At 41.9% G+C, this 16,443-nt stretch overlaps 1 protein-coding gene across 1 annotated transcript in view; it reads left to right on the forward strand.

The window, feature by feature from the left end:
* The window catches only part of vav3 (vav guanine nucleotide exchange factor 3), a gene marked incomplete at its 5' end in the record, with an annotated part of 78,236 nt that overhangs the window by 46,763 nt on the left and 15,030 nt on the right, over positions 1 to 16,443 (forward strand). Inside the window, 7 exons of the mRNA XM_079234413.1 lie at positions 10 to 95; positions 932 to 1,064; positions 4,712 to 4,821; positions 7,703 to 7,804; positions 9,520 to 9,611; positions 11,669 to 11,691; positions 12,944 to 12,962. Coding sequence (XP_079090539.1) covers positions 10 to 95; positions 932 to 1,064; positions 4,712 to 4,821; positions 7,703 to 7,804; positions 9,520 to 9,611; positions 11,669 to 11,691; positions 12,944 to 12,962 — 565 coding nt within the window. The remainder of the gene's footprint in view (positions 1 to 9; positions 96 to 931; positions 1,065 to 4,711; positions 4,822 to 7,702; positions 7,805 to 9,519; positions 9,612 to 11,668; positions 11,692 to 12,943; positions 12,963 to 16,443) is intronic.

Consider the following 16,443-nt stretch of genomic DNA (forward strand, 5'->3'; position numbering starts at 1 on the left):
TTTCTGCAGAATCAGCCTCTGAGTAACTACGGGAGACCGAAAGGTGATGGAGAGGTACGGGTGGCCTCGGTGGACAAACGAGCTAAACAGGACAGGTGAGATGTCAGGTTGACATGCCGGTTGGCTGAAACTCTGACTGACTGGCTGCAGCTCTATCAGCTCTTGGAGTTGGAAAACCGCCAGAGTATGTGTGGCTTTAAGCCAAAGTGCATTTAGACACCTGACCCGCGTGTCTCGGGGTGAGGAAGAGAATAAAGTGAAGAACAAGGGTATTTAGTTATGAGCACAGTTTCAGGCAAACAGGCTGTTAATGTGTAATGCATCTTGTTGTGTTGCTTTTATTATGTCAGAAATAATGGACATTGTAAATTAAAGTTAGTGAATGATTTCCCGAAAGAATCAGTGGGCAGAGTAACATGTATATGTGCTCTCAATGGCTTCCACATTTTATTCTGTTTCATTTCATTTATTTATTACGCAGGAAAAGATTGGTAGCAAAATGATGTGTGTTTGAGTAAAACTGGCCTTAACCAGAAACGAGACACACAAAACAGATGAGAGGACTTTGGTGGATTCAGTAACATTTGAGTCAGTGGTTGCAGATATATTCCATCAAATGGTATTCATATGGCTGCTTGAAATGTACAGCAGGTTTTAGGGTTTATCTGATCAAATGATTCCTAGCTTGTCTTGTGTCCTGGAAATAGAGCAGTGAGTGTTGGAGGGGAATTATTGTTTTGGATCTGAAAGTAAAATGTAATGTCCTGGATTATTTGTGTAGTTCTGGAAAGCTTTGTGAAAGTGCAGTGGCAGGCTGCCATGGTGGTATCAAAATGAGATGCTATAGTTCTTAAACAGGTCTCACAAAATAATCATTGAGCGCGCATGCAGTCTTCTCTGCTTCAGTAATGAGATCCTCTTCCAATCACAGGCACATCTTCCTGTTCGATGCCGCGGTGATCGTCTGTAAGCGGCGAGGCGACAACTACGAGATGAAAGAAGTGATCGACCTGCACCTCTTCAAGATCACTAACAACCCCACATCAGACAAGGAGAATCGGAAGGTCGGCGCACACACACACACACACACAGACACACACACACACACACAGATATGGTTTGTATTGAGACACATTGATCCGTTATCCGTAACCGCTTATCCTGCACAACAACCATCCTTATCAGACTCTTACATAACGTTAGGGTATCGGTAACAAGCGCAAAACAACTCCAGCGAACAAGAGAGAAGTCAATGTTTTCTCTCGGCTTTACACGGGACGTGAACAGCGGTGTACTTCCTGCGCCCTTGGTCTTGATCTCCTCAGCCTGCATGAGTAGGCCTCCCAGGCGAATTACTCCTCCAGCATGTACATGCCAAAGAACATGTTTTTCATGTTTCAGATCTTGCCATCACCTTGGAAAAGATATTGGCACATCTTTCAGTCATTTCAGGGCAGCAACATATCTTTTTGTGAACATTTCCCTTTCGGTTCCAAGAGAGTAAGTCAATTTCACTTTTGGCGAGGCCACAAAGATGATGTTTTACCTCAGACATGCAGCAACAGTAGCCTCAATTAAATCAAGCTGAAGTGAAACAAAAACAAAACAAGTAGTTTTCTTATCTGCCAGGTTTGCACGCCACACTTATTGCTCATATTTGCACAAAATATTGGGGGAAGAAATGTCTACTTCCTTATTGCGCTGCACACTGAAATGAGGACTTTTGGTAACGGAACTCGCTCTTGAATTTGAATCCAATGACAAAATGTCCCAGAAACTCTGGGAGCCAAATAGTTTATTTCTACAGTTCACACCTTTTAGTCCAGATACATCACAGCTGAGAGGAAACTGCAAAGCACACGTCTAATTTTATAAGTTTTTTAATAGAATAAGAAAGCTTCACTTTCTCAGGTCTGGTTGGTGGTGTCGCTTTAAATTCGCACTGATTTAGGTCACTGACTGAAAAATAAGCTATGTCTTGAGCATCAAGCGTTTAACTTCATTTTAAAACAGCAATACACCAGTTTAAGTGATGATTTACAGTGATTTTAAAACAACTTTTGATGAAATGTTATTTCACTAAAGGCTGTATCCTAATAAGACTAGAACAATGCAGCGAGGGAATTCTACTTTCACTCTTTCACTGACAAACAGCATGTACGAGTAATAATAACTGTTTAATAATAGCAGTAATAACAATAATAGCAGTACATAGTTCTTCCCATTCTGTAAAATGAAAAGAACAAAACAAGATTCTCACATAACAACCAATCAGCTATAATGGAGGGAAGTCTTGCACTGTTGAGTCCATTATTGCCTCTTTATGACTAAGTCAGCAAAGCTCAGGAACCACGTTGGACTCCTGACAAACCAATTAACAGCGCTACTTCAGCATAACGAACAGCCATAACAATTCATCAGATGAATGCAGGTTCATAAAATTGAGTAAAAATAAAAGTATTTCATAAGCACCTGTACCAAACATATCAACCCCACGGCTGCTTTTTGCAGCCCGAATCCCTGATGTGCTGCTAAAATGAACTACATGCAAACATCTTTCCAGCTCATAATACAAACAAGAAAATAATCACCAGAAAAGATTCTTAGCTAATATCATACCAACAAACAAGCAGCACATGTTTTACACTGTCTTGTTCATTCACCAGCATAATACTGAAAGTGTCAGACTAGAGCAGTCTGCCTCTTCCCAGATGGTGTTATCATTAAACCTAGCTTTGGGCCTGACTACACACACACACACACACACACACACACACACACACACACACACACACACACACACACACACACACACACACACACACACGAATACTAAGTGCCAAGTGGTGAAAAATATTGCCAATCATAATGAGGGATGATATCTAAGGTGTGCCAGGAAACAATGATTGGGGTAATAATGATGTTGTAAATAGCAGACATTAGTAGGTTTAGTTACATTTTTCATGAAACCTCACCTGTCTCATGTACCTCTGAAATAATGGATATGATGCAGTTTGCTTGATTACATATTTATTATGGAAATGCCAAAGATGACGGCAGCTGTCGGAGAGAAGAACCTTCATCTTAGAAGCAGAATAATCACATTTACATGCAAGTCATCTGGAGGTAAAGCCAAAATAATCTCAAAGTCTAATCGTTGTACACAGCCATGGGAAGCTTTTATGCCACCGTTTGTCATGCTCGAGCTGATGGTTTGAGATTTTGCAGCTTTACATATATTTTAGCTGCAAGTTGCGATAATCACTATTTTCATAATAACAAAAGATCCAATTACTATGTGTAATCTGTAAAGTGCCGCTTTTAGTGACAAACCAACTGATAACCATTACCAGACTCTGCGGTTTCAGAGTCTCTGGGACCATTGTTTTGGTTCTTCAGTCCGCAGATTTACTTTTGTTTTTGGCCCACTCTCATTGCTTTAAGCAGCAGCTGTTACCCAGCACAGAAAAATGCTCCAAAACCCACAGTACGCTACCTGTACAGCACCAAACGGCAGAGTTAGCAACTAGCTAGTGAACATGCTGCGCATTTAGCAGCAAAAGAGCTAGCTCTTTCTCCCGGGAGTTGGTAGAAACCAAAACAGAGCTACAAGGAGAATGATTATTGGACTTGCATTCGCCAGGTGGATAGAAACACGACTTCACATTCATTATAATGTTGTTCAGTGTCTCAGGGCTCTCACGTTTTTAAGACGGGTAAGAGTGACACATAAATGCGTGACAGTCACGCTCAATGCGTGACACTTGAGAGCCCTGGTGTCTGCTGGATGTGAAAATAGTTAGCTGTGTGCTAACGAGTGCACCACATCAATTTTAAAAGGTGGTATTGTGTAAATGTTGTGTTCTCACCCAAATGGCTAAATAACTGTTATTGCAGAGTTCACTTGGACTCACTGACCGGCATGGTGAAAGGCATGAGCACTGGTTATATTTCAGGTAGCAATTATCCATCTGGATGTGTGAACCTTTTAAATTCAAACTCTACACCAAGCAATAAAAAGAATTAAACTGACAGATGGACAAACACCGTCTCCTTCCTTTTTACAAATTGGTTGCGAGAGATATCTCTGCTGAGCGCAAGTCTTGGTGTCCACTGGGAATGCCTCTGTAGAGCGCTGCTTTCCTTTTCTCTTTTCTTTCAATAGAAAAGATGAGCCTCTGCGCCTCCCTGACAGCGCTGTGAGCTTGGCATGTTTTTAGCCTTTAGAGTTGAGTGCTAGAAGTTCAAAACCCAGCCTTGGAGCCGTAAAAAGTGAATCTCACAAGCATCTGCTTAGTGAAGTCGGAGGCGAAAAAAAAACAGAGGTGTGTGTTGACACGGAGGCTAATGGACTAATATTTAGCCTTTGAAGTGGGTAATGGGGGCTGATTACAGGCCCACTGGTCTGTGCATGCTGTCTGATGCCCAGCGGTTGTATGGCACAGCAGCCTAACACCCTCTTCCTGTGCTCCTTCATGCTCTTCCTCTCTGTTTGTCTCTGTCTGTCAGTTCTGCCCTTCAGCCTTTGAGTTTGCTCTCCCCAAGCATCCCTCTTTCATTTTGCATCTCTTTGTCTCCATCTGTCTCCCTGCATCACGTCTCCTTCGGCTCCTGCTCCGTTTGCCGTTTACTCAAAACCCCTCAATTTATTTACTCACCGTTGTTGTATTTTCTGTCTGACATGCTTGTGTTTTCCCCTTTCCTGCTGCAGTGGTCCTACGGATTCTACCTCACCCATAACCAGGGCCAGAGCGGCTTTGAATTCTTCTTCAAGACCAAAGAGCTGAAAAAGAAGTGGCTGGAGCAGTTTGGCATGGCCATGTGAGTGTGTTTTTTTTCTTCTGTACGTTTGTGTGTGCGTGTGTGTGTGTGCGCGTTCATGCGCCATGGCGTGATAAGAGTGTGTCTTTGTCTCGGCTGCATTTAGTTACAACATTAAAACGCACACATTGAATTTCCTGTTATTCAAGTTTGGCTACTTAAAGATTTCTGTGGTGTCAAAAATGATGAGCAGATTGTAAGACACACACTTACTTTCAAAAGCAGAGCCTGATTGAACATGCACAAATACTAATTTTTTTATCCAGTTTTATATAAACATTTCACACTTTATATACTCGGAGAACACAAGTGATTTAATTTAATTGCAGTACCACGTGTGTGCAGTTAAACTGCATCAACCAGTCCGCAGCCTGAACTGGATCCAAATTCACCTAAACTGACAGACTGGTTCCAAGAGTGACAAATGCAACGATTGTATTTCCCCTCGGAGAGCCAGGAAGGAGTCGTCTTTCGCAGAGTTGATAGGCCAGTCGAGTTGTATTGGTTGTACGACAACAGTTGTACAATTATAGATAATAATATTAATATCGTAACTGAAGTCTAAAGCACGATTCCACATTGGACAAAAGAGTGCATAGGATTTTAATAAGAGTAAAAAAAGAGTCAAGATCTCAGACCACTGGACGGTTTGTGAAGATGTGGCCTGTAAGCTGAACTGTACATTTCAAACTATGAAATAAAAATGCAATTTTAATGAGATTATATTTGCGGCGTTCCTCACAACCAAAACTTGTGCTTACGAATAATACAACAGGTGCAGTAGGAGGTGATTGTATAATATCCTGTGTGACTCTGGAGAAGCTGTTTAAAGTCTAAAAAAATAACCCCAATAATGTCCTTGTGATGCTTTCAGGGTTACGCCGGTTTGGTCCAGGAGACCGCAATATTTATATAACAACAGAAAGCGTTGTTTCAAGCTGAAGCTGTGGAGTTTCTAAAGGTGCCTGCCTCTCCCGTAGAGCGATCTAACAAAAGACGCTGTGGAGTTTCATTATGGGAAATGTCTTTAGAAAAACCCATTCCATTCAATCCCTGGATGAACCGCCAGTGGCATCATTGACAATTAGTTAAGAGCAGCGGGGCTCCCAAGCAGGTGCAATTACACTAAAAATGTAAAAAGAAAAATGTAGAAAGAAAAAAGAATCCGTGAAATAAAATTGTCAAGCGACATTGGAAAGCAACAGGCCTTAACAGGAAGTGAAGGAGATGATTAGGAAGATGAAGCCGGGTGTGATGCGAGACTGAGGAAGAAGGGGCTTCGGTTGATTAACTTTTGGGCCGGATTTAACTAGCTGTGAGAATACGAAGTCGTTACCAGACAATCACGCAAAAACGCTCCCACGGCGATGCTTAACAGCGGATCTGTGAACAGCGGTGAGTGAGCACGAAGTCAGAAGAAGACAGAAGTCATGAAGAATTCAAGCATGTGCCTCTCAGCAGACTGCACGCAGTTGCATCGGACCGCGTACAGAGAAATAGTGGAACTGGAAGAGACCAGTCACACTCTCAAAGTCAAGTCTGAAGGAAAAGGAAGCTCAACGGGTTTTGTGTGTTATTTGCCAGCGCGGCCATTTTTATGTTTTCAATTCATAATTAACAACGATATTCCCCAGAAAGCGTCTATCGGCCGCTCCCAGTACAAAGGAGAGGACACCCTCTCAGAGCTGTTGGTCCTATTTTCCAGAGAACACGTTGGAGTCCTTCAGTTTGACTAATCGTTTGAGTTCCAAAAGTAACACCTGTGCATGTTAAGCAACGTGATTACGCAACAATGCCATCATGTCTCGCTATCATAACACTGACAAAACAAAGAACAGACCTCTTCAATTTGAAATAAACAGGCCTTTGTGCTACAGGCAAACTTGGCCATTCTTTATTTTTCTTTTACACACACACGCACACACACACACACACACACACACACACACACACACACACACACATTTATTCTCCACCTCCCAAGGGGCCGAGAATACTTCAGTGTTCACTTCAAGCAGACTTTACCTGTCTATTTGCAATTCTCTCCTTCCCACTTCAAAGAGTCGTATCAGTGAAATGTTACTGTTGCTTTGGAAGAGTTGGTTGGCTGCAATTATAAGTAAACCCTTTATTTCTTTTTTTTTTGCTTTAAAATTCACATTTTCATCAAAGACCAAAGCATTTTGAAAACTGTAACAAGACCGACGAAGTCATTTTCATTCAATCTTTTTGGCTCATCTGTAACTTGTCGTACAACTTCCAAGCGCTCAGTGTTTATTGTACAGTTCGGTCCGACTGCTTGCTCTCCTCCATCGTTTGTAGCAGATGTGTTCACGGGCGCAGAGCAGTGTACTGTTCAATATGTCTATGGAGCTTTAATATTCTAAATATCAACACGTCATGTTATCACTTTATTATTTCCTACCACAAGTTATATAATATCATCACCATGTGGGAAGGGAGGTACATGAGCAGGTACTCTATTTACTCAGTGGTGCATTACAGCAATTTAGCTGACACTGCACTTTGGATGCCAGAAACAAGCAGATCTGCAGAACACTTTAGAAATCTTAGTTTGCCGTTTGTCCAATGGATCGGATTTGGCAGCTCACTCTTCAAAACAGACCACAATGTAAACAAGTTTACTTTATTGTGTTATCATCGACATTTTCAATTAATTTGTTGCATAATAGAAGTAGAAAACCAAAAGAGTCCCTGCTTGAACTGAGTTCGCGAGTAACTTAAAGGTGCTTTTACTGTCATTTGCTACTTAAATTAAAAGTAATGCTTTATTTAGGGAATGTTTTCTAACTACTGCTACTAATGATAATAATATTCATAATAATAATCTGATGTTTCTTGTGTGTGTTGGCTTGTTTAGATCCAACATTCGTCCTGAGAACGCCACGAACAACCTCCACGAGTTTAATATGCACACCTTTGAAAGGATCACCTCCTGCAACTCTTGCCACATGCTGCTGAGGTAAGAGGCCATTTCTTATTCTCACACACACACACACGCACACACACACGCACACACACACACACACACAGTGGAAGGAGTACAAAACCCTCTTCAAGGCTATCGTCAGACATAAAGACTGAGGACGAGACGTGGACCCTTTCCCTTCAAACACCTGACGGGACTCCTTTGAAAGACCTCCACTCCTGCTATTCCTCTCCAGAGTACCCTCACAATCTATTCGTCACTTTCCTTTTTAGTCCTCTCCTCCTCTGCACATGTGCCTCGGCTACACAAAGTTTCTTTTGAATTTGCTGAATGGTATCGGCACCCAGAGGACTGCGCCTCATGGTCTTTCTCACAGCGGGAACGACGGAGTGGTTTTACCTACCGAGGACAGTAAAGCAAAAAAAAAAAAAGTGGCTGCCACACTTCAGCACATATTCAAGGCGACGCACTGTGAATATACAGAGCCGGGCGCTGAACTCCCCACTGTTTTCTCAAGATATGGTACGAGAAAAACAAGAATAATGCAGTCTGGAGAAGCCTCTCAAGTGCAGTGTGTCATTGATTTCGTGATTATTTCTCAAGTGTTCTTTTAAATAATGATTGGTCCTTTTGACTGTTTCATTATGACCATTGTGCTCGGGCCTTTTGTTTGCAGCGCTGTAAAGGAACATCGAATCAACTTGAATTGACGCAATAGAAATTAAACCTCTTTTCTAATCGAAACCAAAGATCAAATGACTTCATGAATCATAAGCCTAATGAGTCAAGTTCTGTGTATTATTCAATCTGAGTTCTTGTATACTCATGTTTTCTGATCATCTATGTATAAGAGCACAGGCCTCTTGTGTCATTAACCAGAAAATGAGTAACGTGCCTGGTAGACGTTTTCTTTTAAGTTTTAATTTGAAAGTCCTTCCTTCCATGTTATTTTCATAAGAATTGGGAAGGTTTCACAAGAGCGATGTCCCAATGTTTTACATTCACTGCCCTGACTTCTTTCCCCAAATTCAACATACACACCCTGCAGTTCTGAACGGCGCAAAAAAAACTATAAAAGCGTTCCTTCACGTGAACGCCATGCCAGGCTTCTCAAAGAGGTTAAACAGACAATTAGCTGGAGAGCCGAGCAAAGCAGCCTTTCCTTTCATGTCATTTTAATTAGGGCCTCTGAGATGGAGAACGGAAACACGACAACGCTCGGCTGCTGCTTCAATCTCCACGTGTGCACACACATCATTTACACCAAGAATGTCAGGATCCTCTTCTGTGAGCTGAGGCCCGTTTTTTTTTTCTTGAGTTCAAAATGAAACTTATTAGAATCAACTATCCACACCGGTTGTGATTTTGGTACAAAGTATTGGAATCTGTCTGGTGTCCTTGAGCTGCTGACTTCATTTAGGACCTTGAAGACCTGAAGATGACGTGTTCACCGTGTACTTTTAGCCTCTCATCATACTAACATTTGCTGATAAGCACCAAACACAAAGTACAGATTAGGCTGACTGATATACCATTATTATTGCTGGCTAGTTGGCGGCTAAAAACACAAGAGAAGTTGACTGTTGTTTCCAAACCTCTGCTGCTCATATGTCAGAAAACATTTCTCCATAACATTAAACCTTTTTGGTTGCAACTTAGACGTAATGTTGCTATTCTTTGCATTGCTCTCCCTGCTGTGTGTGTGTACCTTTAAGCAATCCATGTGATGCCTGTTCCTCTGTCTGCAGGGGCATCTTTAACCAGGGCTACCTGTGCTCCAAGTGTGGTTTAGGTGCCCATAAAGAATGCCTGTCCCGCTTTGGCAGCTGTGGAAAAACAGGTAACAGTCTGCTGCTTTACACATGCATATAAAACCAAAGTCTCTCTCTTTATTGCACAAACCCGTATCAGTCACATCTAGTCTGCAATATGTCCGCAGTTAACAGTTTGTCGCTGAACAAAACGATTTCGAGGGACGCATAAAATGTAACCGTATGAACACAACTGCATGTTTATACTGTAGCAGTACGAGCGTAATGACAGGTGACGCACATAAATCCAATGTGCAAGTGTCTTATGTGACTAATTATGATTAAGAGGGAGATTTATTGCCCGGTTTAAAGCTCACACAGTCACATCCTGAACAGTATCGCACAAAGTGGAATTAGGGGGGGGGGGTTGCTCTAAATATATAAGAACTTAATAAGTGCCCTTATTCCTACCAACCAAGGTCATCCAAGTGTTCGATCAGAATTGCAGATATTCATTCAAAAGCTCCCCCGCTTCCCTGGGTGGTTTTGACACTTCAGAGCACCTTAAAGGCAATGTCACTGTGTATCATTGTTCCGATCCCCAAAGCTTAATAGTAGTTTTACTGAGGAGTTTTATGAAACTCCTAACTTTTTTTATTATGCCCCTGTTGTCTATCTGTCACTCAGCTCCCTGTGCAGGAGCACTGACAGCTCAGAAAGAAAGGGAGGGAAAACTTCAGACATGTGGAATGAACAGAAGGCCTTCAGAAACCAGCTTAGCATGTCCTCTGTGTGTGTGCGTGTGCGTGTGAGTGTGTGTGTGTGTGTGTGTGTGTGTGTGTGTGTGTGTGTGTGTGTGTGTGTGTGCGAGATAGAGAAGAGGTGAAAAAACTTTTTGTTTGTGGAAGTTTTTTTTTTTTTGTAGGTCTTGAAAGTGCATTCTTGTGTTCTCTTTTTTTTTTATAAGAACCAAGCGATCTTGCTGTTTTTTACTCTTGCAAGCCGTAACACTGCGTGTCACCGTTGCGTGTGTTTGTCTGTATTCCCCGTGGCAAGCTGCCAGCTCCTGTTGGGCCTGGCATCTGTCACGGTGCCAGCAGGTCGCAGAGGCAATAACGCCACTGCCAGGCCCACCCTGCCAGAGTGCGGACCTTAGTAGATTTGGGCGACACCGGCGGCAGGAGAGCTGGTGAAGACTGGGATGTCGGTTTGAATTCCCCCTCTCATTACTCCACACAGTATCTCCACCCTCTGCTGGTACAGGGAATTGTGCAGGGACGAGGATCACTACTTTAGTATCCGACTGAAGACAAAGAAAGTTTAAGACTCCTAAAAGTAGAAAAGATGCTCAGTAACAGTAATGAGGGGCATTTTAATGTGTTGGCTGTTGCACCACTTTGTGCTGATGTCCACCAATTTGACGACAACATTGAACTTCATTCACGTCACCACAATGTCTGCATGTACAGAGACTGTCAATGCACAGGCAGGGCTGCACAAACACAGCATCCCAGAAGAGGGGTGTGTGTGTGTGTGTGTGTGTGTGTGTGTGTGTGTGTGTGTGTGTGTGTGTGTGTGTGTCAGTCAAAGATAAGGCATTGTTTACCTGATTTTGTCTCTGTTATCAGCTGGTGTTTGCGTAACAGGTCAAAGGCCTGCTGAGAGGTGTGTGTGTGTGTGTGTGTGTGTGTGTGTGTGTGTATATAGGTGCAATGCATAAGGCTTTCTGCCTACTAGCATGTGTGTGTGTGTTCAGGTGCGTGTGTGTTTACGCAATTGCTCTGTTTGCACAGGTACAGGAGAAGTCGTGTGTGTGTGTGTGTGTGTGTGTGTGTGTGTGCGCACTCTCAGGTGTGTGTTGGTGTGTGTCCTGGGGGTGTAACCCATCCCTCAGGGGAGCCAATGAAAGAAACCGGTGGAGCAAAAACCTCAGGTCGGCCCCCCCCTCCCCCCTGCCTCGTTACCTCCTCTATCCCGGCTGTCAGGTAGTGGCAGCGCAGCAAAACAAAGCGAACCACGGTCAGACACGAGCGTCCGCCTTCTCCACTAATGAGGGAGTGTTGCCTCGTACCAACGAGTGTGTGCAAGTGTTTGCGTGCACCTGCTAACCCGTCATTCACTATGCCTGTTCTCAAACTTCTTTCAGATCCAGGCTCCGTCAGAACTCAGGTGAGCTGCCGCTGCGTGTATGTGAGTGTGTGTGTGTGTGTGTGTGTGTGTGTGTGTGTGTGTGTGTGTGTGTGTGTGCACTGTCTTGTGTCTGCCGTTCGCCTCCTCTCCAAAGCTTTGCTGCACTTTGAAGACTGCTCTTTCCTGCAGCTATTTGCCAAGGAAACTCAAATTGACTTTACTTGCTGCAGCCTTCCTGACGCCACAAACAAGATATATTCTTCTGTTTTTTTTGCATATTTTAACCTGTAGTGTCGCTGCTGTGTTTTTTTTTTAAACTGCTGTGCGTTTTACTGCTACAATGCTAAAAAAATATCCCCAAGCAGGAAATTAGACTGGGCTAGCAACAATAACGCAAATAACTGGGGCTAAAACTGTATTATGCTGGTAGGACTTTTATGCAAAATTGATCCAGTCTCATCTGTAAAAAACACAAGACTGGAGGGGAAATTGTGTCCCCGGTCCCCGGTGTCAAGCGCTGTATAGCGATGAGAAGTGTTCTTTGTGCTCAACACAAATTCAGAATGCAACATGCAATCTTTTTGAAAGCAGCAGAAACTTTTCGACCAACTGCTTTGATGCAATGCACACAATAAGACTGCATGAATACAGTGTGTTGGATGGTTGTTGATGTAGTAGTAATAGCAGTACTACTATTTAGTGTGGAAATACTTAAGAATATCCCACTGGCCTCATGCAGTTTTCCACCAAAATTCAAGAACACAACATTGAACTAAACGGCATCTGAACTATCTGTATTTGCTAGAAATCACAGCAGTGTCACCGCTCTCTGCAGCTTTAAAGGTATTTCTGCTGCAGCGGGACACACAGTATTTTGCCCGTGGCGGCAGTGCATGCCATATGGGTTTTAATATGTTATGTAGTGCCGTCCGCATCAGGCCCGTTGCATGTGGGCTTCAGAGGGGAAATAGCAGGCTGGGGTTAAAATATTAATTCTGTGTGTGCAGCGGCAGAGGGGTTTATTGGAACACATTCACCTCACTGAGTGCAGTGAGTGCAGCTAATAATTGATTTAGTTGGTTATAAGGCAGCTATGCTGTTGAGTTTGGAGGGCTTGGTATCGACTCCCCCGTGGCAGACATTTGTGTGTGCTTGCGATGGAGAAACTGATGAATGAACTAATGATCAGCGGAGAACAAGATATCTGTGTCTGAATGTGCTCGTGCTTGTTCGTGAACAGGCAGGTGCCTGTTTCAGTGTGTAACTCTATGTGTGTGTGGGTTTTTTTCAGGGCAAAGATCGAGATGCAGGTGAGAAATTCAGAGCACAACACTACATCAGACATCCTCCCACCCATTCTGTCTTCTCTTCCTCCACTGAAATCTGGTTCTTTCTCACTGAAGATGTTTATGTGCTTAGAGACAGTTGCTCCAAAAACAAATAACCAGATTTTGGAATGTAATTCACTGTAAATATGCACTAATACTGTTTATCAGCTAATGTCGTAAAGGCTTTGAAAACATTGATCTTTCCATGCAAAATAAAGGAGGAAAGGACTGGCCAAGTACCTTTTTAGTTAAATCTTTTTCTAGATTATTATCTAATTGGCTTTGTTATGATTATTAAACGATTCAGTGTTGCAATTAACACTTATTTTCATTAATAATTCATCAGATAAATATTGTTCTAATTCATTCTTTAAATACAATTTCAAAGAACCACAGGTGACTTCTTTACATATCTTATTTTGTCAGAATAATGGTCCAAAACATGAAGATGCATGAAGATACATTTATAATGCTATAAAGCAGAGAGAAGTACGAACGTTTTTCACGTTTGTGGTACTGCAGCTGCAGTGTTGGCTGTGACTGTGCCTACACACACATCCATTTGAGTTATTCTATACTTCCCTCTATCATTGTCGTTTGTCTGGATTGGCAACAGGTTTGCATGAATTACCACCGGCATGGTGTCATGGTTCCCTTTGCGTGAGAGGCAACCTGGTTCACCAGGGAAGGAGGTTCACCTGGTAGATATCAACCGATTGCATCGCTGCAGCTGAGCATCGATCTATACATGAACGCCTCATGCTAAGAGACGTCCTAAGTGGAATAAAGCCAAAATAGAATGCATAAAATAGCATGTTAGTAGGCGTGTAAAGTAAATGCAGTGAATACTGTAGAGGCATTGTATTTCTGCCTCCCTCCTCCTGTGACTTTCTGTCTCTCAATCTTTCTCCAACAGAATATGAATAACATGCAGCATCCTTTCAATTGTGCGTGTGTGTGTGTGTGTGTGTGTGTGTGTGTGTGTGCGCGTGTGCATGCGTACGCCGCACAGAGGGCCTTTAATCTCTCATAAACCTGGCTTCAACACTCATTTTCCACCTCTCCATCCATTATGCTGCAGAAAATCCTTTCTGACTGAAGACGCATTAAAATCAATAGGCATTTGATTGCCCCGGCCCTTGGCGTTTCATAATATTTCGACGCGGCTCTCTTTGTCTGTTTTCAAAGGTGCGCTAACACTTTGCTTGTCCTTGTGTGGATAGGAATGCAATTCGTGCCCCCAAGACTCAATTCTCCATGGCCCTGTGTCTTTAGAAGTCCTATTCAGGCAAGCTAGCACATGTCAGGCTGCCAGCCTCAGTGCTACTGCACTGGAACAGACCCTGAAAGAGAAGAAAGCCCGATATAGATGTATGAGCTTTCAATACAATGTTGTTGACGTCTCTATTATTTGCCTTAAGCTTTACCCTTTTCTTCATGCTCTCACTAGAAGTTATTTTTCTCACATTGTGTTACTGCACAAAACTATCGCCACACAGTGCAGAGAGAGATACACACTTTTCTTTTGCCTCTGCGATACCAACTCTGGATTTGTTTGGCATGGGTGGGTGCTTCATAACGGGCGGGTTGTAATTCAATTTCAGTGATTTCTTGGTGAATAATGGGATCAAAGTTGTGCCTTTGTGCAAAATCAAATAGTGCTGACTGAGGTAATTTAAACAAACATGATTAAAATGTACTTCTTTAAGTGCCAGTGCAAACAAACCCTTACGACTGTGTTGTCATATATTTATATATATATATATATATATATATATATATATATATATATATATATATATATATATATATATATATATATGTGTGTGTATGTATATATATATATATATATATATATATATATATATATATATATATATATATATATATATATGTATATATATATATATATATATATATGTATATATTTATTTATTTATTTATTTATTTATTTATTTATATATATACAATCATTATGTGCACTGGATTGTTGCAGGTGAGGGGAAGTTATGCACAGGCTTTTATGTATGTAGGCTTTTTATGTATGTAAGAAAAAAGAAGGGAATGTTGACAGTGTCCCCAAAGACAATATTATTACCAATCATAGTATACTGAAAACTAACGGAATGGCTTTCCTTTTAATTCTTTATTGTAAATGTGATTAAAATGTCCTCATGACTGCAGCAGGCCAGAATACATCGTACAGCAGTAAACAGTGTCACTCACTGCTTATCTCCTATCTGAGAACTTGATAACCAGCCATGCACTGGTGCTTATCTGTAATATGATAATGGGTCCAAATGATGTGCAAGGGCAGTACACTGGTGACAAGGGGTGTGTGTGTGTTTACACATGTATACTCCCTCTCATTACCAGCTCTTCTGGGACTGGACAATACTTTATTAGAGCAAAGACGCACTTTAAGAATGGCAAACATGCCCTTTTAGACCTGAGGCCAAACAATACATACCGTACATACCGTAAAAGCCGAGTTACAAGCCGCTACTACCTTCGGTGGTTGTCCCTGCTGTAGCTAGCTAGCGCTGCTGCTGCTACTGCCCGCATCCCCTCTGCCCGAGTCGGGCGTCGAGCCGGGGCTGGTCCCGCTACCTTCGGTGGTTGGAACTAGCGGAGAGCTAGCAAGAGCTAGCAGAAGTTAGCGGAGAGCTAGCGTGGAACTAGCAGAAGCGCTAGCTGGCTACAGCGCGGAACTAGCGGGGACACCCACCGAACGTAGTAGCGGCTTGTAACCCAACTTTTACGGTGTGTGTATATATATATATATGTGTATATATATATTTGTATATATATATTTGTATATGTATATAGGCACACATAGACAGAATCCGATGCTACCATGCATTCACGACTGAAGAAATCAAGGCATTTTATGTTTGTCCTCCTTTAATCATCCAGATACTCAAGTCTACTTTTAAAAAGAGGCCGGTTTGGTTAAACTATCACCAACATCAAAGTTTCACATGTTTTATGTGAATCAATAGTCTTTTAGTTCAATTAAATTCACTTTATTACAAATCCATGGTCCATAGTAACACAAATTAAATAAATATAAAGTAGACAATTACAAACAGGAAAGCGAAGACATCCCAGTTAATTATTTACATGAGGGAAATCCTTATTTTTAAATTGCAGTTGTTTAATTGTATGTTGAAATATGCAATTGAGGCATTCTCTTTGTTCAAAATTATTGTTTCATTATTGTTTGACATATTGGAGTCAAAGGTTTTGACAGAGGGGACTTTGGATGTCTCTTTGTATTACTCCATAAATCAGGAAATGTTCTATACATTTCAATGATATACGAGCAAACAAGAAAATAAGGACAACAATTTGAATTTATCAAATCAATATACATATATTTTTGGGGTTTAGTGTAGTTTCAGACACATTAAAGATCAGTTTAAAGCCCAGACGGTGCGCAGGAGCTAACTGTGTCCCTCTT

Source organism: Taurulus bubalis, assembly GCF_910589615.1.
Source record: "Taurulus bubalis genome assembly, chromosome: 18".
NCBI lineage: Eukaryota > Metazoa > Chordata > Actinopteri > Perciformes > Cottidae > Taurulus > Taurulus bubalis.